Below are 14,873 nucleotides of genomic sequence, written 5' to 3' on the forward strand. Positions count from 1 at the left end.
GTCTGAACATTTCTCAGCTGTCCTCACAGCTAATCAAACAGAAAGGAAAAAAAAAACCAAAACCCAACCAACAACCTACCCCACCCCTCCCCCCCAAAAAACACCCACAGAAAACTCCCTACCAACCCAAAAAACTACTGAGTTGTTCAGTGACTTCTTTGAGAAAATAGCCACTGTAATAATTTACCACTGTTAGACATGACATAATTTTAGAGTAGAAACTGTTCAAGTAGAACAGCTAGTAATTTATATTCTCTAACAATGTGAAAGCTATACAGACCCTAATACACCTGGAATGGGCCAGAATCCTGACTCAGGGGACAGGGGAGGGTAATACTTGCGGGAAGTTCAGCTGACTACTAATTCAATTAGTAGGTGTTAGTGTGTACCTACACAATGTAATTTTTATACTGGCATCATAAATAATCTACTTTTTTCATTACCACTGCAGTCATGCAAATAATAATTACAGTATGTGGCCAAAATAGGAGAAGGCATTCAGTTCTCTATCATAAATGGGGTATTAGAGTGCAGAAAGGTCAGGCCTGCTAGTAGAATTTTTCAAAGTGATTTTCTCTTTCAGAGCAAGTGGCATGTGATACAGTATTTTAGCTGAATGCAAAATGTTTTTTCACATTTCAGATTCTAAACAGTTGTCATGGTATTTTGTACCATATTGCATTTATTTTTTTAATTAGGTGAGAAATTGGTCCCAGGTGCTCGGGAAGTCCTCACAGAAATATTTAAAAGCTGCGTCCATTCTGAGCAAATGCTGAGCCTAACTCCAGCAAAACCCATTAAGGTTGCTGATATCTATCTTAGTAAAGAGCAGATAAATTCTCAGACTCCTGGAAACCTCCTTCATGTGTTCTTCACAAACGTCCGCCCTCCAAAGAAAGTTCTAGAGGACCAGCTTACTCAGGTAGTGCTTTGAAAACTATTTTCAGCATATTTTTATGTAACTTGAAAGCATTGGGTAATTATTCACTTTCTATGTTGGAAGATTTTAAGGAAATATGGTGTGCCCAAGCCAAAATTTGACAAGAGCAAGTACAACAAGGCGGGCAAAGAACAGCATCCAGTGAAAGTTGTGAGCACCAAGCGCCCAGTGACTAAACCACCTACAAAGGAAAAGTCGATGCTCAATAGTGTCAGGTTGGTATCTTCAGCTTTTTCACAGTTGCAAACCCTTTGATTTCTCTTTAGGAATCCAGATTTTTATTTCCTCTCTGTGTTTCCATGTACGGATTGGAAGAGGGAAATGTGACTTTGAGATTATAAAAGAACTTCAAGGAATGTTTTGGTTTCTTGAACAGACGAAAGAAAACTTTCATCTTAACATTCACTTTGTCCCTTAGCCGAACAGCCTTAAGTGAGAAGAAACCTACTGTAAAGCCAAAATCTCCTGAGAAGAGCAAACCTGAAGAGAAGGACCCTGAAAAGTCTCCCACAAAGAAACAGGAAGGTAGTACCTGTATAGAATTTTTCTATAGTATTACATCGTAGAAAAGAAATAAATTTTTGGTATTGGCATGCTTATAGATGTCATGATAGATTTGGCTTGTCTTTGTTTTTAATGAGGCTAACTTGATTTTTTTTTTTTAATAACGATTTAAAATGCTGCTTTTATTTGTATGTCTGTAAATCTGGACTCATCAATGTAAGTGAGAGCAAACCATGCTCATGCAATTCATGCAACAGTGTGCGTAGGCCATGTGAATACATTGGGTAGAGAACTGACTTCCTAAGAGGTATAGTTTCAAGGCTTTTTTTTGTACAGTGGGGATTTAGGATATCATGGGGTTGACTCAACTTACATAGGAAAATTATTAAGTTACAAGAGGAAGATTGGACGAAAGAGAAGCTTCAGATGCCTCATAACTAGTCTATCCATGGAGGAGACAGCACAGCCATGTCATGATAGGGGTTAGTTCCAGGGTCTTGCTTGATACTTCTTTCTCTGGTCAGGTGGAAGAGTGAATAGACGTGAGCTTGGACTCTGCTCTTCACTGTAGGAAATGCCAGGTTAGTTCAGAAGAGGGGAATTTCAGCATTCAGCTAAGTATGGATCCTTGATACCTGGGTAGATATATTGGTGGAGCTATTCCAGAGGGCAGCTGGAGGATTTGCGTCCTGGAGAGGAAAGAATAAGTGCTGTTTACTGAAGGTCTAATCTGGACCGAATAGCATGATGTTTAGAACTACTCGCGAAACAAGCCATGGTGGGATGGGTAGAACCAGGATAAAGCTGACAGGTAGCCACCTTGTACACTGACCATTTTCCTGTGTGGTGTGTAGACTTTATAGTAAGTCATTAACTATTTGATGGTTGTATTTTTGCTGTCAGTTCCTGAGGAGAAGTATTTGACACTGGATGGATTTCACAGATTTGTGGTTGACCGATCTAAACAGGATATCCGTAGTGTGTGGAGAGCTATTCTGTCCTGCGGATATGACCTACATTTTGAAAGGTGAATTTTGCACATCTTTTTGTAAAGTTGATACTGATTAATTGTGCTCACTTTAAAAAAAACTTGATCCCAAGTGTTCCTACTCCAAGTAGCTTTAACCAGTGTGTCAGTAACATGCAAACTTCTATCCATGGCTGCAAGGCGTGTAGAGAAAATTGTTGGTTATTTTCTTAAAACATGCTTTGAAAGAGTCACTATGCTGTCAAAATGCAGGTTCCTGACTCTCTTGTACACAACATAGCTGACAAAATCGTATGCCATGCTGTCCTTTACAGCTTCCAAACTGTGTAATAAATTTGCCTGATGAGAATTGTAGATCTGTCTGCCTGTCTGTTTTCCTTCCACAACAGCTTTCTATTCTGTGCACCGTGTAATTGTTTAAACTGGCAGTGTTGTTACTGGGTCAGTAGTAATGTAGAGGAGGGAACGGTTACTTCCTTGTTAATATTGTACAGGAAGAAAGTCCCTTAAATGAATCCTCCTTATCTCCCTGTGTCAAGCCACAAGCTAATTGCCACATCCTCTTCCCCTATATCTGCTTCAGAGCATAAAGAAGATAGTGCAGTAAGTAAGCTTAATAGGCAGTTCCTTTTTTTCTTATTATTTAATAAGTGAGGCAAGGTAGGTGATAAATCAGTTCTTATACTCAAACTGGAATTTTTCTAATGAAACAGCTCTGCTTAAGAAAAGGGGAGAGAAGTAGAACAAGCTACCTCGTGTTGTGCTCAACATGCTCTTAGTAAGCAGTATTGCACTTACATTTCAACAGGTCTAATGCCTTTTACATTTCAGGTGTGCCTGCATTGATGCAAGACATGCTCAAAAAGCATCCCGGAAATGGACACTGGAAATGGATGTAGCCCTTGTCCAGTATATTAACAGGCTTTGTCGTCACCTTGCAATTACACCAGCACGACTCCATCCCCATGAAGTTTATTTGGATCCAGCTGATGCAGCAGATCCCAGAATTTCCTGTCTGTTGAGTATGTATAGATCGTTTGCATAGGGGCTTTCTTCAATGGAAGAGCTTGGGTAGTGCTCCTGAATGATCTGGCTGTCACTTGGGTAGTCAGGACATTCCTTTGGAGGCTGCAGACTGGAGCCTCTGTGGGCCAAGGGCAACACTGACTCTAGGTCTTCTCTCTCCTTGGGTGTGCTTGGGCACTGCAGTGCCTTTGGCAGCAGTGTTAGAAATGCACTGCAACTGTTCTCTGCTCTCCGAGCATACCTCCTAGATCATCACGCTGGAGCAGGAAAATACCTGGTGAGTTTAGCTTGCAGCGGGGAGGTAAGGTTGGATTGCAATTCTGGACCTAGGCAGACTTTAGTCACCCAAATCCTGTTCTAAGCACTAAGTTCCTTCAAGAGGGTCTCCAGATAATGCAAATTCAGTGATGATGAAAGATACTGGATTCAGACACCTAGAGACTCGAGATCCAGGAAGGAACATGATGGATCATGGCTGTTCTTGTGTCTTCAGCCCTCTTGTTGATGTGCAGGGATCAGGAGGGGCTGCTTTAGAAGGAAGCTTGTGTGGCTCCTGCAGTGAATCTGCTGGGAAGATGGACTTTGCAGTAGGTAGGGAATGTCTTTATCTCTCTGACTGGATGTTTCCCACCTCAGATGTTCCTGTTGAAAGTCTACGCCTACGGTTTGCACTGCTTCAGTCTCTCAATACAACATTGGAGACATTCTTCTTACCACTGGTGGAGCTTCGGCAGACTGAGATGTATGCTAATAGTATTGCTGCGTTACTGCAAGAGGCCAAAGGTCAGTTTTTCAGGGAACATGGTGGTTGCCTGAAAGGGTGCATTGTGCACCACACTGAATTTCTTAGATGTTTTGCAGGAGATTTTAATGAGTGTATACATGTGACAGAAAGGAGAGCGTGCAGGGGAGAGGGAAAGCGAGATAGTGAGTGGTTTCAGCGTGCTAACAAAGGCTTATTGGCTTCATTCTCAGCCTGATAAGCTGGCACACGGTCTGTCTGAGGTGACAGCCAAAAAACATCATTAACCAAAGGGCACTTCTCAGTGTGGGAGTTTTTTCTTTTTCTTGGTTTGTTTTTTAAAGGTAAGGGGGATTATTCTTGCAGGTAGTTAATAGACACTGTGCAGCTTTCTTGTTGACCATGGAGGGCATTGGTCCATCTTTTCTGTCTGTGGGTGGCCTTCAAATGTGCCTTTATCTTCTTGGGGATATCGAGAAATTAAAACTCTTTGCTAGTAAACAAGCAGCAGATCAGGTGAAAGTCTCAGGACTTGTTGGCATCCTTGTTGTCATTGAAGTTGTAGAATTAGAGAGATCAAGAAAATACTTATCATACATCAGCATTTAAAATAGTTTTTAAAAGCCTTCATTAGCACACAAAATGAAGATTTAGGTCATTACATTTCCCAAACTTGTTTTCTTCTGAAGAAGAAGATACAGAAATCACCAAAGGTGTCAATGTGCGTAAGTAGGCTTTTATATTGGCCCAGCTAGCAAAAAAAACTTGTAAAGCCAGTATGGGAAAGTGAGGAATATTCAGAGATTTGTCTTTATAGAGCCCATATTTATGGTGCAATATGACAGCCCTATTTCTTATCATGTTTTCTTGCCTCTAGCATTATTGTCAAAACGTCTCAGATTTCTGAAAGCTGTTTGGCAAAGTGTTTCTGATTTACAGAGATTCTGGTGGAGTTGCTAAGATCTATTTATATAACATTAGAATTGTGTTCATCAGTGTTCTAACCCAATGCATGTCTTCCAGTAAACATTAGTAAAAAATACTTTAAAAAAAAAAAAAGAAAAGAAAAAGAAAAAAAAGAAAAAGAAAAACGTTGTGGATTAGCCATATCTTACCTACCTAATGAAGGTGAAATTATTATTCTACCATTGTCCATTAGAGAATTTCAGAAAATAAGATTGTAGGAGGATAGATTAACTACACTGAAATGTGTTTCTTTATTAGGTTTAATCTTTTATGACACAAAAGTAACTGTAATGAATAGAGTTTTGAATGCCACTGTCCAAAGAACTGCTGATCACGCAGCCCCAGAAATCACCCTGGATCCCTTGGAAATCGTTGGAGGTATGAGAAACGTTGATCCTTTTCAAAATCCATTGTAATCCATTGCAACAAGTCAGATCTGTTTTAACCACACTCAGATGCTTACTAATGCAAAATACTCCAAGGATGGGGATTTTATTTTCTTCTTTTGTTTTTAAATAGGGGAGATCCGTTCTTCAGAAAATTCCTATTTCTGTCAGGCAGCAAGACAGCTAGCCTGTGTGCCATCCTCGCAGCTCTGCGTTAAACTTGCCAGTGGTGGAGACCCTACGTATGCTTTCAACATTCGGTTCACAGGGGAGGAGGTTCATGGAACAAGTAAGTCAGGATTACAGAGTTACCAGCCTGAGTGACATCAGGTACAGTCGTGAGAACTTACTCCAGGTGGAGTGCAAGTTTTCACCAGAATGTGGCTTGTTAACTTTAAGGGGCAGCGTTACCTTTAGTGTTTGTAGTCCTGCAGATGGAAAAGAATGAAGCTTCCAAGAACTAAGTAAGCTAGATGGTTAATTTTCATATTTTAGCTAATACAGCAGGAAGTATGTGTGCCTAGGCATGTGACTTTGCTAACTAGAGCAAATCAATATAAAGTAATAGTAAGTTGTTTGAAGCATAGGGAGAGCATTTAGTAAGAACGTCTCTTCAGGTTGTTTTGATGGGCAGTCATGCTAAACCCAGACTGTGCTGATAACAAAGATTTTTTTTTTTTTTTAAGCACTTTCTTGGTATTAATGAGCTGGGTAATGCTACTGTGGTTTTTATTATTAAAGTGATGTGAGATTGTATAGCCAATAGATTAAGATACCATTAAATACTAGTATAGGATACATTATCAAACGTAGCTGTCAAGGAGTATGCAAGCATTAACCATTAAAAATGGTCATGCTGAAGTGAGGTGATTTTGAGAATTGTTTTCAGCTTGCCATCAGAAATATGAAGTTCAGCTTGTCCCAGCCAAGCTGAAGAGAGGGTGAGTATGGTAAGGGTTTTGTTGCTTTAAGAACTGTCCTTAATTTTTGCAGTAGATAGCATTAAGATTGCATCTTCCTCATTTTTTGTGAGATGATGTACAGTATTTCTTGTAATCATTTCAATAATTCTCATGTGACTGGTTAAAAGAATGAACCTTTTAAAGGAATAGACAATTAACTGCCCTAATTTCAGCTAACCGGTACAGAGACAGACTCTTCATGACATAGGAGTACTACTTTTCAACAGAAAGTGTTGAGCAATAATCTTACTTTATTAAACAAGATTATTATGCCTTCTCTTCTCTTGACACTACACTTTAATTTGTGCGGTTTCATTTTGTAAGATCTTCTTTATGTGGATGTTGTCCAGCTCCTTTTGGATATTGACTTTCTTTGGGGGTGCTGGCTCCCTTGGATGCTACATGGGTTGCATGTACTCCAGGAAGAGACTTGATTTAACCAAGAGCCAAGAAAATCTTGCTTTGCAGATCTGTTGAATAATTGATAGGGTATTGAGGCAAAATATCAACTGTGTGTCGAAGAAGAAAATTGATCGCTGCTATCTAAATTAATGCAGTCTCTGTGTACTGATTGTAATAGGTCCTTTTTGGAGATTCATGGGGGTATACGGAGTTAGAGAAGAAAAGCCCCAAATGCACTTCTCATATTACCAACTAGTGCCATCTATCAAATTGTGTAAAGGAAAATTCTTGTCAGTGTGCACTTATTAGCTGAACAAAGGGCTCCTTGATGCCTTCTCTCGAGGGGAATTCTTTTCTTTTTAAGGTCTGTGGTGGTTATTGACAGTATCTATAAAGAGATAAATGTTATGTCCACAGCTCAGCATTTGTAATGATTTCCGATGCATTGCCTCACTGCTTTTAGCTGTGGAAATGCTCTGTCATTATGAAGACAGCACTATTCATCTTCTAATCAAGTAACGAATTCCATTTGCAGGCCAACTGGCGTAACAAATGTTTGTGCTAGTCTTACACATACAGTGCTGGGAGACAAAGCAGCAGTTTAGGAATTTAACAGGAAGCAATTAAATGAATATTTTTTGCATGCAGTTAAACTATTTAAATGTGGACTTGCACGTGAGTAGTAGGCTGGCATGGCTGGCAGCTGCCCGACCTTTGTTTAAGCCACGTGTCTGTGTGGCCAGAGAGGTTAAGCATGTAATTTAAGGCATGAAACACGATTTCAAGGAGAACGGCAAATCCTGGATTAAAAGGCAGTGGTAACAAGCCTCAGAGGGCATTTCATTATTTTGCCCCTCTCTTTTTCAGGTGGATCTTTCCGTCACTTCCTTTGGCAAGTTTGTAAAGAGTTACAGAGCTCCTCGCTCTCCCTTCTCCTGTTGTGCCCGAGCTCTGCAGTCAATAAGAATAAGGTGTGATATCTCAATGCAAGAAATGAAATTGCTTTTCTCTTTTTGAATGCATGTGTTTGACCAGGAGTAGAACACATTTGGTTAGCGATACAGAGGGAAGCTTCAGATCAACAGCCTATGTGATCATGTCTAACCAGATAGGTCTCACATGCCTGATAGAACTGAAAATGACTGTTGATGAATACCCCGTTGCACTTCAAGTGGCACTGCAGGTACTTGAAGAAGTAGCCAAGTAGTCAAAACTGCAAAATGTAGCAGAATTAAGACTCCTGGTCAAAATACACTTAAAGTGAATCTGGTTCAGTTGTCTGATTTGGAGATTGTCTGTCCCAAACTAGCAAAGTCACATTCTGCTGGTATTACTCTGGGAATGTCACCAGGAAAGTCAGTTGCATTGCTAGTAGAGTAAGACGCTCCATCCGTGCTATTTTATTCATATTTAGTGTCCTCCTATTTCATGCAGTAGATATATTATAGAAACAAGATAAAGCTTATGGCTCAAAGAATTTACAGTAGTTGAGGTGTAGGTCCTTCGCAGGAGTATTCACAAGGTAGGAAAACGGCTCGTTTTCCACAAGACCAACTACGTAAGCAAACCTGGCTTTGTATATCCAGACTGTATTTCAGACATGTGCCACAACTGAAAGACTCGGGTATCAAACTGATAATACAAATACAGAAAAGTCCTGTGAATGCCGATTAACAGAGCTTGTAAAAGCAGGGCTTTCAAGGAAACCAACTTTATGGTATTGTTTTTGATCATCAAGTGATAAGATAATGTGATATGATTTCACTGTGTAATATATATAGACTCCATCCCACGCTTGAGAAAATCCTTTTGTAGCCAGCTAAGTAGTATTCATCATGTTCAAATCAGTATTTTCACAAGCCTATTAACTTGTGGACCTGCAGGGTATGCACGAATTTTTAAAAACTGGTTTGTGTGCTCTATTCTGTTTTCTTCTTTTCTAAAGGGGAAGTATATTTTGACGCCTAGCCCTATAACCTATGCGGAGGAGCAGTTATTCCATTTCTTTGGGCAGCTCTTGGGTATTGCAATTCGAGCAGATGTTCCTCTGCCACTTGACCTCCTGCCCTCCTTCTGGAAGACCCTGGTAGGAGAGCCACTGGATCCTGACGTTGATCTCCAGGAAGCTGACATCCTCACCTACAACTATGTCAAAAAATTTGAAAATGTAAGTAACTTTTTTCTTTTCCCTCCTTTTTTTTTTTTCCTCAGAGTTTCCCCCATAAGCATGTTGTTCTAGAAGCAGCTAACTTTACTGCCTGCCCTAAATAGTAGTGGTTGGCTTCATGGCTAGCAGATGTCTTCATGTGAGCAGGGTTGTGAAGTGTTTTGACTGATCTTGGCTCCAGGATTTTACATCCTGATGGCTTGGAAAAGCTGCTCAGTCTCCTCTGCTGCCAGGTACAGTGGAATTAAGGCTTCTGAAATGTTTACTGGAACTTGGCAGTGCTAAACCAGAAAATAACCCACCAAAGCAATTACTGGCTTTCACTGTCTGTGATGTCTCCAGATGACAGAATGAGTGCACTTTGTACGTTGTGGTGATACCTTAAATGAGTCACAAGAATAACACGGTACGGCATGCTGGTCACCAGATACTAGTCTTGCGTTTCGTGACAGATAAATGATGAGACAGAACTGGAAGCTCTGTGTGCAGAAATTGCTTCTCAGCATCTAGCAACAGAGAGCCCGGACTGTCCTAACAAGCCATGCTGCAAATTCACCTACCTGACCATGACAGGGGAAGAAGTGGAGCTTTGTCCCAGAGGCAGGCACATTCCGGTGGGGTAAGTAACAGCCGCCTTAGCAGGACGTTGCACTGGGTTACATGGGAAAGAAGCATCTCTAGAATAATTTTCCAAGCACCAGGCTCTGCAGAGATGCTTTTGTAACAAGCTGAAGGCTGGAACGATCTGGGAAAGCTTTACATTTGTTGGCAGAAACTTGGAATCACTAGGGCTATTTACTGCCTTTTGTTCTGTAAGAAACAGGCAGCTGAGGAGCCGTGCTTATTGGCTGATTGCTGGCTTCACTAAACAGCCATGGTTAGGAGGCTTGTGAGAAAGGGGCAAGCATGAGAGAAGAGGAAGAAGCTGAGGAAAGTGGAGTTAAATTGGGAAGCATCAGAATGCAAGTAGCTTAATGCTCACTCTCGATTATTCCAAAGTGGAATCTCCCCATAAAACCCCTCCGTGTGTAACGGTCTGGGGTAGGGCGAGAGGGCTCTCACACGCTCTGCTTTTTTGTCCTGAATCTCTGCCCTTGCAGGTGGGAGAACAAGGACGTGTATGCAACAGCGATCCGGAACTTGAGGATGCGTGAGCTGCAGACTCCCGAGTGCATGACTGCAGTGCGTGCTGGGCTGGGTTCTATCATTCCCCTGCAGCTTCTGACTACACTGACCCCTCTAGAGATGGAGCTGAGGACATGTGGGCTTCCCTACATTAACCTGGAGTTTCTCAAGGTGCGAAGAACTGCAGCTTCTTTGGCAAAACTTACCTGTCTGACACACAAAGGAGAGGACCCTCCCATGCGGGAGGTGTTAGGGGAGGATCTTCTGCTTGCGGTATAGCCAGGATGGTGCTTGTGGAACGCTGGCCTGTACTCGGACACCCTCCCGCTCTGCCCCTCAGGGAAGTTTTTTAAGATTTCATTGGATTCAGGAAAAAATAGGACCGGAGCTTGTTCCAGAGAGGAATAGTGAATTTACTTTTTAACATAAAATTTTTAATCTGTCTCCATTTTATTGAGCTTTATTCAATATTTGCCACTTGAGCTAAGGGCTGAAAGCGCCATTGCCCTGATTTTGAGTTGCAAATAGTTTCTGAAAATCTAAAACTGATCTGTAACAGACAACTTCTGGTCCTAAATACTTTCATTCTGTTACTGTAAGAATTATGCCATAAAAAGAACTGTTCTTTTGTGAAGTTGTATAACATGCTCAACCACGGGTGTTAGCATTGTTTTGCGTTTTCCTTGAACAACGGCAATGCTGAACTACCCCAGTACTGCATATTAAACAAAAAGTAATGTGCGCTACCTGCACTAGAAGGACACACACCAAGACAAGCCTGTTACAGAAGTTGATGGGCTAAAAAGATACAAAACCACGTACATTAACACTCTACCGTGGCTGGATTTCCGAATTGCTTTGAAAAGGCAGGAGAACTTGGGGAGATGGGTGTAGTTCGCCTCCCCTTCCATCCTTTTAAAGTGTAAGTGGGGAAGATGTATGAAGGAAGAAGGCGGCAGCAGCAGACATCTTGCTTGCTTTTCCCTTAGGCACACACCATGTACCAGGTGGGCTTGATGGAAACCGATCAGCACATCGAGTTTTTCTGGAGCGCGTTGGAGATGTTCACTCAGGAGGAGCTCTGCAAGTTCATAAAGTTTGCCTGTAACCAGGAGCGAATCCCCTTCACGTGTCCTTGCAAGGACGGAGGCCCTGATACTGCCCACGTCCCGCCATACCCCATGAAAATAGCCCCCCCTGACGGAGCTGCAGGTGCGTTTGCCCTCTGTCTCCGAAGGCAAAGAAAATCAGTTCTGCTTGCATCATGGTTCTAGCTTTCGGTTCCCATTTTTTTAATTTAAACTTCTATTTAATGCATAAAGAGTGACAAAAGAGGGGCAAGTAGTTATGGCTGTAAGTGAGAAGAGAGAGAACTTGTTTATAAACTGTGTAAAAATAAAATATAAAATAACTACTTAAAACTTGGCCCTCTAGAGACAACAGGAGACTTTGTATAGTATTTGTCTCGTATGCTTTTAAAATGGTTGGACTACCAGAAAAACACCGGCCTGAGGACTGATGGGGAAGCACGGCAGTATTTAAGGTTCAAGAGACGCATGACGGGCAGGAATTTTATTTCGATACTTCTTAGCAAGGGGCGTGGGGGAAGGATGCTTTTGGAGAATAAGGTGAAAAGCAGTGGGCGTGTTCACACCCTTTCTGGCGCTTCTTCCCCCGCAGGTTCTCCAGACTCTCGGTACATCCGTGTCGAAACATGCATGTTTATGATCAAACTTCCTCAGTACTCCTCGCTGGACATCATGCTGGAGAAGCTCCGATACGCCATCCACTACCGGGAGGATCCGCTCAGTGGCTGAGCGGGAGAAGGGGATGCCTAGAGGTGACTGTCTGGATTGTTTCATGACTCTGCTGACGTTGGAAACCCTTCAGTTCACATAAAAATACCTCCTGTAACACTGTGTGATGAGCTGGAGGTTAATTTATTTTCTGAACTTTTGTTCCCGTTACAACAATTACTGGAAGACTTACATTTTGTATTTGTAGACTTTGTGGTGGACTGGTTATTTTGCTGCCTTGTTTGTGGAATATTTGTAGGATAGTTTAGTAAAGACCAGTTTGTGTATTATTTAATTTTGAAAAACCTTTAAACATGTACATTTCTAATTTTGTAATTTAGAACGATCTTATCCATGCAAACATAACAAAAGTGAGGGCGTTCTGAGTTCGGGAGCACTCAGAGGTGAAAGCTTGTAGATCGCTCTTCCCTGAAACATTTTTGAGTACAAAAACAGAAAGAATCTGGTGTGGGGAGAGAGTTACTGCTTGGCACCCGCAGGAACAGAGCATGGTACCTCTTCTGTCACAGGCAGAGAACGTGCAGAATTTCTAGCACTTGCTTGAGTTTTAGAGCAGAAAATATGCTGCCAAACTGCATGTTTACGTTTCCACTGTTTTCTTGTAACTTTTTGAACTATAAGCAAGCACATGGGTTGGCTGCCACAGTTAATTTGGGGCTTCAGCTAGACACTTTTGATGAGGAAGATTTATAATGGAAAGAACAGTGAAAGGACCGTAATTCAGTTGGGTTCTTGCCCTAGATGTTCCTGAATGTCTGCTTCGCTTAGTAACAAAATAATTTCTTGTAATTAAAGTATTAGCAGAAACAAAATGGCTTTTCTCTGTATGGTGTAAGATACCACAGTTCAAGCTTCTCATCTGTGACTTTATCCTATTTCCGAACAAGCTTTCAGAATAATCACTGCGTGGTTAACCACCTGGAACTCATTTTTGTACTCAAAAATGATCTTTGATCTACGAGCCAATTATCCTAGAAATGCAAGACGCAAGAGGAGGATGAGGTGGGGGGGAAAGGCACAAAGTTACGTGTTAGAAGATAAAGCTTCTATTTTCTGTGGAAAGATAAGAGCAGACTACAGAGAGAGAACAATCCTCCAGGTTTAACTTTTGTATGTTGTGAAAATACGTTCTGGGGTGGTTTCAAAACACCACATCAACACGTGTATCTTCCTTTACTCGTATAAAGCGGTTGCCCTGCACCGGGTGCATTTAAAAGTACGACATTGCTTTGTTCACCGCTTAGAACCCGGCACAAGTGGGAATCACCTGCGTGCTAAAGAACCGAAGAGAACACGCTGCGGTCACCGCTGTGCTGCTCGGCTCAGTACTCGATGTAAGTTAAGTGCCAGTACTGAGCTATGCGTTTGTTATTTTCCTTCTGATGTGCTTCGCGCGCATCAACCACACGAAAGGTCTACGATGAGGTATGTGTAACTGTACTTTAAGGTTGGTATTCTATGTCTCTTTGGAAGACAACATATGCTAATTTGGCTCGTCAGTGGTAATGGGAATCGAAAAAGCTGTATTTATTGTATATTATTGTGAATATTGGGAATGGTGAGTGTGTGGTACTTGGAAGATAAAATGTGAGTAAGAGAGAAAAGCCTAAACAAGCGTGTATATTCTTGTTCTTCTGTGAGCGAATGGAAAAATGTGTGTGCAACAGTTGTAGAGATAGTTGTTGGCATACAGAGTCTCCAAATCCTGTGGTTAGGAAAGCTGTGTTACCCTTCTATTGCATATTGCCCTTCCAAAGGAACAGATACATGTAGGAAGAATATTTACTCTTGAATCTTGTCCATTTCCTGGTAGAAGCATATACGTAGCCGAGAAATCACTCGGAGTAAGCGCAAACACACGTGGAGTTTACAGAGACCGAGGGGAAAACTAAGCAGAAGGAATGGCTTGGTGCCGGTTTCTTCCCATCCGGGACGCGTGTTCCCAAACAGGTGCCGCAAGGAAACATGAGGATTGCCAGCTGAATTTCACGGCAGAACCGTCGCTGCTGACAGCGATAGGTTCAGGGTTTCCTCCTAGCGATTGGATCGTGGGTTTGCGCTGGGTTTCAGTCACCCATTTCAAGCCCTTGATGCTTTGGGTGGACTTGCAGTGCAGTCAAACACCTCACTCGCAGGGGTTGGAGAACTCGGTATGCCAGCGTTTTCCAAGGCTATGACTACAGCTGTGAGTAAGAAACTGCTGCTAATGTCTGTCTTCTCCTTCCAGAGAGCACATTTGAGTGGAACGTATCTGCATCTTGGCCCTGAAAAGCGTGCTGTAAAGTTACTTGATACATATTTATTACAATTAATTATTTATGATGACAAATAACAAACTTTTAGTCAATGCTGTTTACACCTTGCTGTGTAAATGAAGCTTCTTATACAGGAAAAATGTCACACCAATAAATAACCTTCATCAACTTTGGGGTTTTTTTTTTTGGTTTGTTTTTTTTTGGTTTGTTTTTTTTTGGTTTGGTTTTTTTTTTTGGCTTTTTTTTTTGTCCACATTACTGGGAAGGAAGTGCTGCAGTTGTTTGACTGTAGCTCAAATGGCCTTTTAATTAAAGCTTTTCTAATCATCATTACTTCCTTGTGCTTTAAATGAACTTGACATTGTCTGTAATAGGCTTGTTTGTCAAAGCAAAGATTGGTTTGTGATGATTTTTTTTTTTTTAATATATATTCATTCAGAATGTAAAATTATACTAAACATTGGAAAAACTCTGGAGCTGGGTATTAGTTCTAGCTTGGTGTGTGTCCATCTTGGTACCGTACACAGCATTAACCTGTTAAGTGCTCTTGGCCATAGCGTGTACACTTGCATAAAGGAGATTCTTAACATCCC

General features: G+C 41.4%; 1 protein-coding gene across 4 annotated transcripts in view; it reads left to right on the plus strand.

Moving 5' to 3' along the window:
* Nucleotides 1-14,487, plus strand: part of HECTD4 (HECT domain E3 ubiquitin protein ligase 4) — a 78,498-nt gene extending 64,011 nt beyond the window's left edge. For all 4 annotated transcript variants that reach the window (XM_052796720.1, XM_052796722.1, XM_052796721.1 and 1 more), the window contains exons 63-76: nucleotides 699-922; nucleotides 1,004-1,155; nucleotides 1,359-1,465; nucleotides 2,348-2,471; nucleotides 3,264-3,454; nucleotides 4,095-4,241; nucleotides 5,425-5,544; nucleotides 5,686-5,841; nucleotides 7,784-7,887; nucleotides 8,862-9,083; nucleotides 9,536-9,702; nucleotides 10,184-10,379; nucleotides 11,198-11,420; nucleotides 11,889-14,487. In XM_052796720.1, the coding sequence (XP_052652680.1) occupies nucleotides 699-922; nucleotides 1,004-1,155; nucleotides 1,359-1,465; nucleotides 2,348-2,471; nucleotides 3,264-3,454; nucleotides 4,095-4,241; nucleotides 5,425-5,544; nucleotides 5,686-5,841; nucleotides 7,784-7,887; nucleotides 8,862-9,083; nucleotides 9,536-9,702; nucleotides 10,184-10,379; nucleotides 11,198-11,420; nucleotides 11,889-12,025 (2,270 nt within the window). In that variant the 3' untranslated portion in view covers nucleotides 12,026-14,487. The remainder of the gene's footprint in view (nucleotides 1-698; nucleotides 923-1,003; nucleotides 1,156-1,358; nucleotides 1,466-2,347; nucleotides 2,472-3,263; nucleotides 3,455-4,094; nucleotides 4,242-5,424; nucleotides 5,545-5,685; nucleotides 5,842-7,783; nucleotides 7,888-8,861; nucleotides 9,084-9,535; nucleotides 9,703-10,183; nucleotides 10,380-11,197; nucleotides 11,421-11,888) is intronic.
* The last annotated feature ends 386 nt before the right edge of the window (nucleotides 14,488-14,873 follow it).

Source organism: Harpia harpyja, chromosome 9 (assembly GCF_026419915.1).
Source record: "Harpia harpyja isolate bHarHar1 chromosome 9, bHarHar1 primary haplotype, whole genome shotgun sequence".
NCBI lineage: Eukaryota > Metazoa > Chordata > Aves > Accipitriformes > Accipitridae > Harpia > Harpia harpyja.